At 48.1% G+C, this 14,693-nt stretch overlaps 2 protein-coding genes across 2 annotated transcripts; one reads left to right on the forward strand and one right to left on the reverse strand.

Moving 5' to 3' along the window:
- Positions 1 to 1,667: 1,667 nt before the first annotated feature.
- On the reverse strand, positions 1,668 to 3,235 carry LOC125556233 (uncharacterized). Its single transcript, XM_048719007.2, has 2 exons — positions 2,022 to 3,235; positions 1,668 to 1,910 (listed from the first exon to the last, which is right to left on the reverse strand). Exons 1-2 carry the CDS (start codon positions 2,700 to 2,702, stop codon positions 1,854 to 1,856), a joined length of 738 nt encoding a protein of 245 aa, XP_048574964.1. The 5' UTR covers positions 2,703 to 3,235; the 3' UTR covers positions 1,668 to 1,853.
- A 3,618-nt stretch (positions 3,236 to 6,853) lies between these two features.
- Positions 6,854 to 11,229, forward strand: LOC125509728 (uncharacterized). Its single transcript, XM_048674749.2, has 3 exons — positions 6,854 to 7,761; positions 8,826 to 9,024; positions 9,884 to 11,229. Exons 1-3 carry the CDS (start codon positions 7,143 to 7,145, stop codon positions 10,830 to 10,832), a joined length of 1,767 nt encoding a protein of 588 aa, XP_048530706.2. The 5' UTR covers positions 6,854 to 7,142; the 3' UTR covers positions 10,833 to 11,229.
- Positions 11,230 to 14,693: the final 3,464 nt, after the last annotated feature.

Genomic DNA, 14,693 nt, shown 5'->3' on the forward strand with positions numbered 1-14,693 from the left:
GCACCCTATATGGGGATTTTTTTTAATATTTTTAACAAAACACTTGACTTACTTTTGCACTGATATATAAATGTCGACGAAAAAAACAACAAAAGTTGACCTCACAGCAAAAAAGACAAAATTTATTTGCTATTATAGGTCACTATTCACATTATTTTAGCCAAAAATTTGTCTTTTTTGAAAAAAAGTCAAAAGGATATATTTTTTTGTGGATTTTATTTCACGAGTACAATAGAAGGTCAAGTTTATTTCAAAAATATTTTCAGGAATTTTTGACTTTTTGTTGAATTACTAAAAAATTTCCCATATAAGGTGCATATGTCCCCACAGACCAAAAGTTCCCCTCCTGCTTTCTCCTCCATCTATTATGTCCATCTTCTTCCCACCTTCAATCCTTCCCCCAATCCAAGCCTAACCGATGGCCATCATCAACCACGGTTGACTACACTACTGCGCGCGTCTCGTTGCCCCAATTTGCAAGAGTCATCATCTCTAATGTTCTACCACCACCTCGGCCATGCCTGTAAAAGCATTTCTAATGCACCCTCAAACCTCCCACAACCTTTGGACCGAGCTGTCCGGACACATTTTGGCATCCAGCATAGACCCATATCTGTCCGACGATGCGTCCAGCTGTCTGTTTTCCGGCAAACCAAAAACAAATTGGGGCGGGGGCTTTGCGAGAGTCCGGACCACCGCCACATATGACTCTGACAACCCCAGCCTACTCAAATCTCCCTCCCAGTCCACTTTTCTTCCACTCCACCCTTGCTCCCCCTTGCTTTCATCTGCACCATCCGCCGTTGTACCTCTCCGGCCGCCGCCCAGGCATCCTCAGACGTTTACAGCCCCCACCCACGCGCCTACATGCGGTCCACCCAGGATCCCTCTGCAGCCAGGTATCATCCGCCCCCTCTCGACGCCGTCTACGGCAGACACCACGCCCGACAGGTCTTTAGTCAAATGTTATTGAGCTTTTTTGTTGAACTTGTTGTTTTCTGGAGTAAGCACGATGGCGGTGTACTCGGTTATTGATGATGAGTTGTTGTGTGATGCGTGGTTTGTCGTATCTGCGGACTTTATAGGCATGAATAAGGGCTCGACATTTTGGCAAAACGTGCAGGCTTCATTTCATGAGCAAAAAAACTCCGCACCCAACGACATGCACATCATCTATAAACGCAATGCAAAGTCACTAACGTATCAGGTTGTACATCATCTCCAACGATGTCATGAAGTTTTGTGGTGTGATTGCACAAGAGGAGACAATGTGACCATCGGGCTCGTCAACCCGTAAGTTTTGCTTGTTATTCTACATAATGTTGATCTTTTTTTTTGGCAGGAAGTTGGTCAGTTTATTGATTCACTCAGTTTTGCAACTTGATAACCATCAGGTTGTATAGCCTGGACGCTTGTCACCCTGTACTACAAGACCAAGGGCGAGCTATTTACGCTCATACATTGTTAGGTGAAGTTCAAGAGAAACTATGTGACTCGAGTACCGCTGAATTCAAAACCAGTGAATTCTTGTGAACATCCTGAACTATTGTTATACTAGGGATATTGAAAGAAAAGTGGATGAATTGTGCTATTTTCTATTATTATTTTGAGTGTTGCGGAATTAGAAAAGAAATACAGACAATTAGGGGACATGGTTAGATGGCCCATCAGCGTCCGCGCCCTATCATCAATTTTTCCAACAATGTAGTAAGTTGCAATGTTACAGTGAAGGCCTCCAAACAATTTCTCGACACTAGAACATTGATATACTCGCATGAGAAGTATTTGCCGCTTTACAACAGAGCATTCGACAGAGAAGCATTCTCTGTCAATGAATCGCAGCTAGCTCTAGCCTATAAGAGGTCCCTGAGAGTTGTGGTGGAAGATGTCCTGGCAGTCTTCTTCTTCCCCTGGAGAAAAACAGGTCAAAAGCGTACATTAATCTGAACTCCTGTATTGCTCAGGAAGAAACTAACTACCTGTCGAGCTAAGCTTAGTCTGCCTGGCTGCCTGCTGCGTACCTGGCGGTGGTTCCTTCTGCCCGGGGTGCCGACCTGGATGGGCCGGCCGTGCTCGTCGTACAGCACGAGCCCGCTGAACCGCGGCAGCTCGCACCGCATCCCCATCAGTATCCTCCTCTGCCACACCGGCCGGCCCGGCGTCATGGCTGCCGAGGCCGGCGTACTCGGTGCCGCTGGCGCCCCACCCATGGGTGTCATGGCCGGCGTCGCCGTCGCTGGGGCCGTTGGTGGCGTCCAGCGCGGCCCTGGCAGGCCCCCTCGGTCTGCCGCCGCCGTCGTCTTGCGCGTATACAACGGCGCGTCCGGCTCGACCCCGAGCCCTGGTGGGGCACCTCGCTCCGCCGACGCCGTCTGACGCGTGCGCAACGCCGCGTCCGGCTCGACCCCGACGGTCCCGCTGCCCGCGCAAGGCAGCCGGGGCATCCGAGCGCGAGTGATCATCCTGTCCAGCGCGTCCGTGCCTTGCTGCCAGCACCCCCCGCGTCCTCCACTCTCCGCCCTGCCAGTGCCATGTCTCCGGAGCTGTGTCCGACCGGAGTCCTGCACCCGGACCACCAGCGCCTCTGGGTTCGACGGCCGGCGGTCGCCTCTGACGACGAACAGCGCCCTCGCCGTGCCGCGCCTCGGCTCGGGGTACCGCCCCTCCGTCCTCCGCTGCAGCATCGACGCGCAGAGCCCCATGGCCTCGGGCGGTAGCTTCGAATCAGGAGCTCAGATGGATCGGGATGTGCTTGTTCGATACTGCTCCTGCTAATGTGCATCGGTTTCTTTATCATGGGTGGCGAGCAAGCTAGAGCGGGATGGAGTGAGCCGGGTTGGGAAGTAAAAGGAGGGAAGGTTTAACAATCTTCTTTTTCTTGCTTGCATCTGAGTGATATCTCTCGCGACATGCTAAGGAATAATCGCGGGTTTTGGTTGATAGAATTGCTTCGTGGACGGGGGTAAGACAAGAATTGCTGGTTGCTTGTGAAATAAGTGATCTGTGTTTAGCGTGGTCGGTCGGGTGTTTTTCGCGGCGGCTGTCCATTAACTCCGATCAAGGGATTCTCAAGATACAGGTACGGAGCCACAAGCAATAGGTTCGCGATGCATTTGGCTTCACATTGACGTACTAAAACTAAAGTATGTTTCATTAGTTATTTATACATGAGCTGTCATGCTAATGAAATATGTCAAAAGGAAAAGAGAGAAAACTTGCATGATGACGAGACGGAATTTAGCATTGCTTGCTATGCATCAATAGGTACGTACAAGCTTGAAACAAATGTTCCACTCAAAAAAAAAAAAACTTGAGACAAAGGTAGGTACAAGCTTGAAACAAGTCACCATGTTCATGGGAAAATATCAGATGATACCATGTCTTATATGCTACCATGATACCAATTTAAAAAATTCAAATTTAAACTTGTCAAAAAAATCTGGAAAATATCATGGATGTTCATGACATATATGTTGACAACGACTAAAATATTTAGATCAAAATTCAAAATATACACGGAGAAACAAAAAGACTATTAATCATGGATTTGTCTTTTTTGTTTCTCTATGTGTATGTCGATTTTTTATCTGATTTTTGTAGGGGATTGTCGCCATATATGTTGTGAACATTTATGATTTTTTCAGAATTTTTGACAAGTTTAAATTTGAATTTTTGAATTTGGTATCATGGTAGCATATAAGAGCTGGTAGCACCTGATATTTTCTCCATGTTCATGGTGTCGTCTCCGGGTTGAGAAGACCCATCATGAAGATGGTAAGTGGAACATTGTCGTCCTTGTTGCGGGAAAAGTCTGACTTAGTCATAGATGGTATATTCATATCTTGTAATCGGCTGGATGCTTTGTATCAACTTTAATATAAAAAAATGATTGTGCACATTGATGCGTAGATCGGGATTTCAATATCCTTTCTAGGAAAGAAAGTTTATACTAGTGTCATTACCGCAACCAATTTTTTCTATGCATGAGTATATAGAATTTTTAAAATACTTGGTTGTATTTCTAGTGCTATGTAATTGGTGCCCAGTAAACACTGCTTTCTATGTTTGACAATGTTCTCTTCAATTATGAGGTTGAAATGCTCATAGGGATGATTGCTCATGCGCGTATATTAGGCTAGTCATAGTGGGAGTAACTTAGCTAGTAACATAGCGCACTTCAAGAAAATTTTCCTTACGCGGCGAGTAGTTAATAAGAAGTAATAACATAATATGTTACTGTAACATAGCAGTTCCTAAGACAATATGAGTCTACAAACTAATAATAAAATCATCTATGACACCACTAGTATGTTACTCTCTCCGTCCGGGTTTATTAGGCCCGGAGACAAAATCGGCAAGACCAAGGCAGTTTCCTATTCGCGCATGTTAATTGAGGCATTGTCCCTCGAGTAGTTACCTAATGCTTCGTATGGCATGTCATTTACTGCAGATAATTTATACCGCCACAATCCTGCATGCTCTCCACCAATAGCATGCACGACTTTCCCTCTGGAGCCTATGCATGCGAATTTATTTCCCGCGAGAGTAGCCGATGCCAATCGAAATCTCCATGCATGCAGTGTCAGCGAATTAATTATCACATTAATAATGCTGCCCCATGCGTTAAACGCGCATGCATGCAGTCTTTCCAATTAATTTTCCTTGGTAGTCGGACCGAAGGGCCTAACAGGAAGGGACGCCTCTCCTTTGCTCACGGGCCCAATAAAACCGGACGGAGGGAGTACTTTGTACTATGAAGGTAGTAACTTAGATTAGTGTCATATAATGACACTAGTATAAGTTACTCCTCACTATGACTATCCTTAGTGTCTACACTTATAAAAAAGTAACCAATCATTTGGTCGGGTGAGTGGGATAACACTGTTATCCATGGGCCTAGGTATCCAAGTATATCCAGCCCCAGTGGTGGATCTAGGCCCCAGGCCGGGGGGGGAGGGGGGGGGCAGGCCTGGAGCGTGAGGCCCATTTTCTTTGTGGGCTGTAGGGAAAATACTGTAGCAACTGCTACAGTACACAAAGGGGGCCCAGGGCGCTGGGCTGGGCTGGATCCGCCCATGTCCAACCCGTTGGGCAAAGGTTTCATGAGTGCATGTTTTGCACATGGATCTTCGCTACCCATGGTCCATATCCTTTTCTATTTTATCAATTGCTGATATCCATCGAGTATGAGTATGGACAACATTTCATGGGCGGTCATGAACGGACTTATGGGTATGAGTATGGATCTGCTTTAACTCTACCCATCCAAACCCATTCCATTATCATCCATGCGGGTGAGTGGGCAAATTTTGCACACAGTTGCGTTCATGTTTCGTGCCGGTCAAAATTGGTACCAATCCAGACAATAGCCGAAAATTATGGGCATAATCAGTAGACCAGTTTTGTTTGTCACAAACACTCGCTTGTAATCTTGCTACATAATTAACAATCAGGCTTCTTTCCAGATTTATGCAGAAGGAAAGCTGGATTGGAAAATTGATGGCGTAAAAGTGTTTAGAGCGTTTGCAATCGGACCCCTCACCTCCCCCTCCCCCCTCTGCCCCCTAAATGTCTGGGTGGACAACCTACACACCACCTGGACCAAATCTAGCCACCCAACTGGACCCCTCAAATGCAACCCAAAATCAGGGTTGTCCTCCTCCCCTCGTATCCGGCTCATATGTGGGTGGATAGGGAGGAGGAGGCGCAAACCCCCAAGATGCACATTGTCTCCAGCGAGGAGGCAAAAGCACACTGCGGTGTGAGGGGGGGGGGGGATAAGGGTTTACATGGTAATTGCCAAGGCCAATCCACACCTTGTCGAGGCGGAGCTTCGTTTGTTTGTTGAGAAGAAAAAAAGTGAAGCGGAATCAGTAGGAAGACGAGATGTATCGCAAAATCTCCAATGATGTCGACGCGATGTTCGACGGGTTCGGGAAGGAAACGTGCTACGTACCCGAGAAGGAGGAGGACGTGAGGTCGTCTACCGTCAATGACCACAAGTCAGGTCCCTCTGACAGAGCACCAGGGATGATCAACCTCGACGACGAGGAACCCATTGAGTTCTGTAGGCGTTATTTTTTTGATGATCTACTGTTCTTTTTGAATTGTTTACCACATGTATCACATGGTGATGATCTACTATTCTAGCATGTCCGCGTTGATGTCAGATTTCTTATCACCCGTTAGAGATTCTCTAGGTTGCCTATGTTCTGTACCTTTGTTTGTTATTAATCACTTAGGCCTCTTTTGGTTCATAGGATAGGATTATCATAGGAATAGGAATTTTGTAGAAAATGAGATGACATGTATCTCAAATCCTATGAGTAGGAATAGGAAACAAGATGTCATTTGGTTGACACCAAATGAATTTTTTCATTGAGTCTAGGCTTTTTTTAATTTTCCTATGAAATGTGGAGGATAGGAACCAATCCTATGTAGGAATAAGAATCCATTCCTATGAACCAAAGGAATCTAAAGAAAAAAATCCTATAAGAATTCCATTTTCTAGAATTTTTATGAAATTCCTCTAAGCCTACCTTGTTTGCTTGCATCAAGTCCAGAAACCAAACCGTACGTCACATCCTAGTTTCGTCCTCTTTCTTTCTGAAAGAAAAAAAAATCCCAACATCAGGCGTCGCTCCCCCAATCGCCACCACGCCCTCCCCTACCCCTGCCGCAGCCTCCACGTGGTGGCGCTGCCGTAGCCCGCGTCCAATCAGGCGCCAGCGATGGCAGTGAAGGCCGGGGGTGCGAATCACGCGACGCGACTCTCGCTCAACAAGCCACCGAGAAACGTTGCGACGACAGCGAGTCCCAAACCTGTGTAAGCAGTTCAAATTTCAAACCCCGTCAACACAGAGTCCACAAGGCCGGCGTCCGCGCAAAATCCGGCACCCTTTCGCCGAGCCCGCAGCTCACTCACCGCCATTCGGGTCCCACGCCCCCTCGGGCCCGCCGCCGCAGCTCCAAGGGGTTAACCCCCCTTTCGGCTCGTCCCCTCGCCGGAGCGCTCTGATTGCAACTTGGGGTTCGCAGGTGGACCCGAGTCCACGCGCTTTAGCCTCTTCGCCTCGCACGAGCGCACAGCGACTGCTCTGCTTTGCTCTCGCCGCTGTGGGAGAGAGAGAGAGAGAGGGAGAATGCGGCGGCCACGCCGAGCGGGGAAGCCCGGGGGCGACGGCGGGTGCGGGGGGAAGGCGGCGCCGGGGGCCGAGGATGCTGAAGGGGGCCCCGTGATCGCCGTCGGCGGGGAGGGCGACCCGTCGGTGCCAGGGATCCCGGTGGCTGGGGATGGCGGCGGGGAGAAGGCGCCGCTGGGGACGGCCGTCGCGGTTGCCCTGAAGAGCGCCGAGGGGGTGCCGGTGATCGCCGTCGTCAGTGATGTGGAGCCGGCGGTGCTAGGGGTTCCGGTGGCCGCGGCGGCTGGGGGCGGTGACGGCGGGGAGAAGGCGCCACTGGGGGCGGAGGTCGCGGCGGCCGTGAAGGGCGCCAAGGGGGCGCCGGTGGTCGCCGTCGGCGGGGAGGCCGAGGCCCCCGTGCAAGGGGATCCGGCGGCCCCCGCCGCTGATCGGAAGGCCGATGCGCCAGCGGCGAAAGGAGTGGCGGAGAAGGATGACGAGGGGGTGAGGTGGCTCAAGCACTACTCGTCGATGCAGAGCATACTCGTCGTCGGCGACGGGGATTTCTCCTTCTCGCTGGCGCTCGCCACCGCGTTCGGCTCCGGCGAGCACATCGTCGCCACGTCCCTCGACTCCTACGGTTCGATCTGTTCCATTCCATACCCTCTTGCTGCTCCTAATATAGGAGTATATGACCAGATATGTGTGCTCTGTGTTCTACTAGTAGTACTAATTTGGATGATACTGCTACTACATTTTTGGCATTTCGTGCTTTGGACATGGGGAATAAATGGGACCGTGGAGATGTAGGGTATATACGAGCATACCATGTGCCATGGACAATTTGGTATCTTCTACTGGTTAAAAAGGATTTGATGCACTTTACTGGGTTAGGAACTTAGGATCAAGTTATCGTAAACTGGCTTCACATTCTGTGACAAAGGAACTAATCTTGCATGCTATAAATTGAGCTGGTAGTAATTTTTCTCGAGCTGTATGGAGAAGACAAGGTGTTATACATATATACATTCAAACATGATTGATTTCGGCAAGGATTGTATGTGATCTGGCTGAAACTAATCATGAAGAAGTTCCAACTCCAACCGTGTGTTGTACTGTTTTTTATTGCTAGGAATTGTGTGTCATGGAAATATCACATCCATTCATGTATTGGGAATCGCTGTTGCTATTTCAAGTTTTTGTTTTTCTTCATATTGTATCGATTATGAAGTGAACAGGTTAAGTGTGTGTACCAAGTCTTGTTGGCTAGTTTTGCTGATCAGCGCTGTTTAGAGTAACCTGTTGTTTTGATATGGTTTGCACCTTGTAGCCTATCCACACCATTATTCTTCCTTTTGTCACTCTGTTGTGTCAACGATTATTCAACTCAATGAACTGTGACAAAATGCCCTTGGAGCAGGAAATGGAAATGAATGAGTGAGAAATTAACTCAGTGAACATACTATATTAAGGTATCAGGGTAGCTCAGAAAAATATCTTGATTTCATTCCATGTAAAAACCACTCTTTCTTGTTTTTCTTCTTCTAAATATTTCGCATTTAATTCGTTTTTACTTTATAGATTTCTTATTTGCTCCACTCCTAAAACTACATTAATCTGAGAGAGATATTGTTGTTCTGTGATCATTTTTCGATGAACTTATCTGTTTGGTCTGCATATCTTATTCGCAATCTTCTCGGGCAGACACTTTAAAGAAGAAGTATGGCAATGCTGAGGCAAACATAACAGAGCTGAAAAGGTTGGACTGTACAGTTTTGCATGGTGTTGATGCAAAACTGATGAAGCTTTACCCTTCTCTGAAGATGAGACGGTTCGATCGGATCGTCTTTAATTTTCCTCATGCTGGGTTCAACGGAAAAGAGGATAACCCGCTAGTCATCAAGTATGTGCACTAATCTTTGGTTAATTCATGGATTACAAAATTGATATCTTTTAACATATTGGCTGGTTGCATCATAATTGGTCTTAGTGACTTTCTTTGGTTTAAGTTTGATTTAGTATTCATGGGGCAGCATCTGTGTATGAGGAGTTTCATTTTTGGTGGTTTAGTCTAGAAAATTTATGCATAGGTGCATGCGTCATTGAATGGAATCTATAGGAATTTTAATTTTATTTTAGTTATGGCCAACGAGGACTCTGTCACGTTGCACAGTCTCGTTGGTTGAAATGCGCTGTTTTTTATGGTTGCAGTAAGAATAGATAGCATTTTAGATATATTGCACATGCCATAGCTATGTATTCTCTGTATTCAAGATGACATTTATCTTATCATGAAGGCAGAAATATCTCCATGTACCAAATGCAAGAAAAGTAAACTAGAATGTTTTCATTCGATTCCTGAACCTTCACGTAAATCTTATACATCACCCTGTTTGCTAGTTCCTTCTCTGTATCTACTACTACCTCCGTTTTTGTAGATGTAAGACGTTTCTGTAGGCTACAAAAATGTCTTATATTATGATACGGAGGTAGTAGTACTTACAAATACAAGGCATTCGAACTGTAACATCAAACTGTTTTTGTAACTTGTAAGCAGAAGTTTCTATACATATGAACTGTGAAGTAAGATTGGTTCGTTTATCTGTAAGGAGCTTAATGTTTGTCTGCTAATGGTAGTTAACTGATGGTTTCTTATTTAGTTTAGTTAACCCAAGAACCTTCTCAAATCTAATGTTTTAACATACTTTTGGATCGTTGGTTTATTTGCTAACTTCTAATTAACATGTTGCTTTGACCTGTAGCTTGCATAAGCAGCTGGTAAATGGGTTTTTTGCCAATGCACAACACCTGCTTCGGCCCTTTGGTGAAATCCACCTTAGCCACAAGACAGGATATCCTTACGACACATGGGATATCGAGCAACTAGCCAATGAGTCTTGTCTTATTATGTTTGCTAAAGATATTTTCTGCAAAGAGGAGTACCCTGGTTATAACCAAAAGAGAGGAGATGATGCAAAGTGCGATCAATCTTTTGCTCTAGGTCCTTGCTACACGTATAAGTTCTGCATCGGAGACGTAAAGAAACTGAAGAAAGCACGTGGAAACGTTGGTTCAGTCTCATCCCTTGGAGGCAGCAAATTCTATCCTGGCATCTTAGCAACTGACACGAGGCCATTTGATTTGCATCCACTTGCTCCAGCATGGCCTCGGCCACACTTTCCTCCAGCCAACAGAGTTGACATGCCAATCATGTTTGATCCTTACCCCTTTGGAGGTCCTCCAATGGAACGTCCAGGTTTGCCACTCAACTTCTATGGCCCAGAGAGAGCTCCTTACTTTCATCACCAGGACATGATCCAGCCACTGTGCAGAGGGCCACCGCTGCATGTTTTGCCCAACCAAGGCAGCTTTCATCCACCAATGGACATGATCCAGCCACTGTGCAGAGGGCCACCGCTGCATGTTTTGCCCAGCCAAGGCGGCGGGTTTCATCCACCAATGCCCCGCCTCGTGCATCCGGAGCAGCCTTGGCACCAAGAGAGGCCTCCAGTTGTGCCACCATGGAGAAGCAACGACTACTACTCAGGAGAATACCAGAGGAGTCTGCAGCGGGAGTATGAGATTGAGAGGCAACTGATGCCTGGAGGAGCCAGCCTGGGTTACTCTGATTTCCTTGAGAATCGCTACAGGGAGTCGGATCAGAGGTGGGGGAGGCTGGAAATGCTGATTCAGTTCTACGGTGGGCGGTGAAGGATCATTTTGGAGGCTGTGTCTCTGCTGCAAGGGTCTCACTAGAGCAGAGAAACTCTGTCCTTCCAAGATGACGACGCAACGTTCGACATGAGGTGTTTTGTACAGTTAGGGCCATTTTGCGTGGCGAACATCGACCACGAGTCCAGAACAGCACAAGTAATGCTGTTTTCTACTACTACTATCTGCTATCTAGTCTAAACGAATACCCCTCCCTATAGACAGCCAAGCCTCATTTTGCAATGGAGCTGTCTTCAGGGGCTCAAAACAGTCCGCGGTTATCTCGGTTTATCAACGGTAAGCCTGAACCTGGGGTATGTAACTGGCATCACTTTTGCTTCAGGTCTTACTTGTAAGACTTTCCTAATCTATTACTACCCCCTTATATGCAAGAAAATATTGCTTATGACTTGTGTGCTGCTGTCGTTTTTTCTTTTTGAACTTTGGAATTTGTACCGCCTGAAAAACTGCCACTGTTGTTATCTTAAACATAGAATTCGAACACCGATGCAAGGTAGAAAACACACTGCAGCCAGGTTGACAATTTTATGAAGTTGTTAGATGTGATACTCGTTTTTTTCTTCTCGGGTTTAGGGGCTGTTTGGTTGGTGACCTGAGCAGCGTGCCTGAGAAAAGTAGACAGAGCAGCCGGAGATTCTTGCGACTTTAGCCTGGCGAGGCAACCTAGCTAAGATGCTGTTTGGTTCGTGCCTGAGCGTACCTGAGCATTATGCAATAAAAAATGATAGCCGTTTCGTTTCAAAATATAGTGCGCTTGCGCTTTTCAAGGTTTAACTTATTATATTGCTCTCATCGCAGTCGGTCTTGTTGGTTATATTGCTCCCATCGCAATCGGTCTCGTTAGTTAAATTTATGGCCGCCCTCCCTCCCCGCGTCGTCCGCTCTGGGCAACTTGGGGGCCAAACCCTAGCAGGCCGCCGGTTCCCCCCACCTCCCTCCTTCTCCCCCGCCGCCGCCCTCACGGTGGTAGGTGGCGGCAGGGATTCCCCGTGCACCCGCCTTGACATTGGTGACCGCCCCACCCCGCATCAGACGCCGCCGCTGACTTCTCCAAATCCTGGTGGCCGCCGACGCCAGCCCTTTGTGGTGGCCGTTGGTCGCCGGAGCTGTCGGTTTGCCCCCCTCCAGTTCCGGTGCGGGGGACTCCTGGGAAGGTCCGACTGCCAGATCAGGCCGGCTCTGCCCTGGATCGGGGTCGGCTCCTCTTTGGCGGCTAGTGGGCCGGGAATCGCCGGATCCGGTCAGATCTGGCCGGCGTAGCCCTGCCTCGTCGCCCGGCTTGCGTGTTCACGGTGTGGTCTCCCTGGTGGCGGCTGTGTGGGTCGTTCTCCGTGTTTTGACGGGATGTGCGCGGTGGGTGGATGCCGGGGCGGCGGCCTCGGGCGGTGTGGACGGCGTTGCCTCTCGTCGGACAACGGTCGTGGGAGCTGGTGGTCCGTGACTTCGGCCGTGCGGGCGGCGAGGTCTCGGTGGACGTCTACTGCGGTGGGTCGGGGTGCCCCGTCATCCGGCGTGCCTGCTTTGATGGAGTCCAACGCCTTCTCCGGCTGTGTGCGCTCCCCTGGCCAGGTCTTTGGCCGGGTGGATGGGACGGGGGCGGGATCGGGGGAAACCCTTGGCCGTCGGTGGAGGCCACGACAAGGGCGGCGCCTTTGTGGGCGTCGGTTCCCTTCTTGGAGGCCTTGTCGAGGTCCTATCCCGTCTCTCGCTGTGCTATTCATTTGGGCGAAAGCTCTAGTTCTCCTTGCGGGCGACGGCGTGGTACCTTCGTCGCGCTCCTTCTTGAAGGCGTCGCCTGGGGTTCCCGAAAGCACGGTGGGCGCTTTGTGGTGCGTGTGAGGTGTTTGGCGGCGGCAATGTGTGCGGCGTTTCATCTTTTCTACCGCCGATCTTCATCTTGTGGTAGCGCTCCTTCTGCTTGGAGATGGACTAGCGTAGGTGGTGGTCGTCATTTGGCGTCATGGTGGCGTCGATGGCAGAGGAACCTGCCAAGGTTGGAATTTCAATCTGCTTTGAAGACGGACCAGTGGAAGATGGCGGCGACGACACTTGTGAGTGCGTCAGACCGGTTTATGCCCCAGACCCGATATGTGGCTAGGCTGGGGATTCCGGCTATTGATGTTAGGTTTAGGTGAGTGGTCTGGATAGTGGCCCAGCTAGCACCCCTTCATCATTTGGATAGGAGTAGTGGCATATGTTGCCTAGACGGCGGATTCAGGCATATTGTTTGTAACACTTTGTAAGGTCCTCGAGAATAATCAATAAAGTGGCATCATGCATCTCCCAGATGCAGAGGTCGGGGGTCATCCTTCTTTTCTAAAAAAAAGTTAAATTTATGGTCAAAATTGAAGTATGGAAATCAAGGATGCACTATATTTGAAACATGCATGCACCCATCAATACGCTAAGCTGCATGCGCGCGTCTGAGTCTCATGCCTCCGATTCTGGTGGTCTGACTCCGGCTAATCACTTTTTTTTATAAAGGATGAATTTTGTTGATTCAAAGTGAACCATCACGTAGATACAAAACATAATAAATACATATCCGTCCTCTACATAATTAGGATGTATATAGCCAATACCAACACGCACACACACACACAAAAACATGCCGACAAATATCAAGGTCATACAAAACCAAATCTATGCCTTAGCGAGAGAAAAAAATCCGAATTGATCAAAACAATAGTCGGCAAACTACGAAAACAACCATATATGCACTAATCTTCTTTTGACATCACACTGACAATAAGATTCTTCAACAACAACGCCTTCAAGAAAGAAATGACGCTCAAGCGTCACCATCACCGGATCCAACCACCAAAGGTTAGACTTTAGGTTTCACTCTGAAAAACAACTTCAAGCATATCTAAGCAATGCCTTCAACACTCCGACTAATCACATGCCTATGCGCCTGCACAAATGCTTAGGATAACAACCAAACAAGGCTCAGACCAGTGTCTGGCTTGCTTGTGGCCAGGCACGTTTATCTCAAGGTAGCAACCAAACAACCCCTTAGTATTTGTCAAGTGCCTGAGAATTTAGCTTGCATTGGTCAGTGGATTTTGTGTGGTGGAGCGGCAGCACTCCAAGGCTGAGACGGGGAGGCCGGCGTCTGGTTGCGACATCCTTGACAAGGCCTCACTAAGGACCTCACCGGCGGAAGGGAGGCAATGATTGACGGTGCAGGGTGGGGTGCGGTAACCGGCACCCAGAGGTGGATGGGGCCTAAAGTCACGTCTGGGGCGGTGGTAGCATGGTAGAGGCGGTGGCAAGGCGTATGTGGCGGATAGAGGGTGATATTATGGACAGTATGCCCGTGTAGCGGATTTATAAAAAAACATTTAAATTGTTGTATAGATTTCTAGTCTATTAGCAAAAAGTAATGACATTTAATTTGTCTGCTATTTAAAAACTATGGGTGTGGGTGTCGATCGATAATTCTAAACAAAAGGACGCTTACGGGGCCATTACAGGGTCTCTCTTCTAACTAATCTCTGCCCCCCCCCCCCCTCCTTAATTTTCAAGCAAGGGTGGGCCCCTTCACCTGATTTGATCCAATCGGAAGATCCCATGCAAACTTCTTCGTTGATCCCGTAATACCCCGTCTGTGTGTGTAACATTGCTCGGGTGTCGATGTCGTGCGAGGCAGTGTAGCCAGCCGTGGGTGATGAAGGTCATTGGTTATGCGAGGAAGGTTTTGCGGGGCCGGAAGAAGATGAATTATAGCATGTATGTGTCTACGTTTTTTACCATGTTTAGAGTTTGTCTTTGTTTCAAAATGTTACATTCGGTTTTTGTTCTCGTTCCAAAGTGTACATTAATGTCTCATCATATATT

The sequence above is a fragment of the Triticum urartu genome, chromosome 5A, assembly GCF_056163025.1.
Source record: "Triticum urartu cultivar PI428250 chromosome 5A, HENAU_Tu73, whole genome shotgun sequence".
Lineage (NCBI taxonomy): Eukaryota > Viridiplantae > Streptophyta > Magnoliopsida > Poales > Poaceae > Triticum > Triticum urartu.

Excerpts from the sequence above, each read along its gene's own strand:
- LOC125556233 (XM_048719007.2), bottom strand. The coding sequence starts at position 2,702 with ATGGGGCTCTGCGCGTCGATGCTGCAGCGGAGGACGGAGGGGCGGTAC. Across the intron at positions 1,911-2,021 it reads GCAGAAGGAACCACCGCCAG|GGGAAGAAGAAGACTGCCAG; the intron begins GTACGCAGCAGG and ends GTTTTTCTCCAG.
- LOC125509728 (XM_048674749.2), top strand. The coding sequence starts at position 7,143 with ATGCGGCGGCCACGCCGAGCGGGGAAGCCCGGGGGCGACGGCGGGTGC. Across the intron at positions 7,762-8,825 it reads CACGTCCCTCGACTCCTACG|ACACTTTAAAGAAGAAGTAT; the intron begins GTTCGATCTGTT and ends CTTCTCGGGCAG. Across the intron at positions 9,025-9,883 it reads GATAACCCGCTAGTCATCAA|CTTGCATAAGCAGCTGGTAA; the intron begins GTATGTGCACTA and ends TTTGACCTGTAG.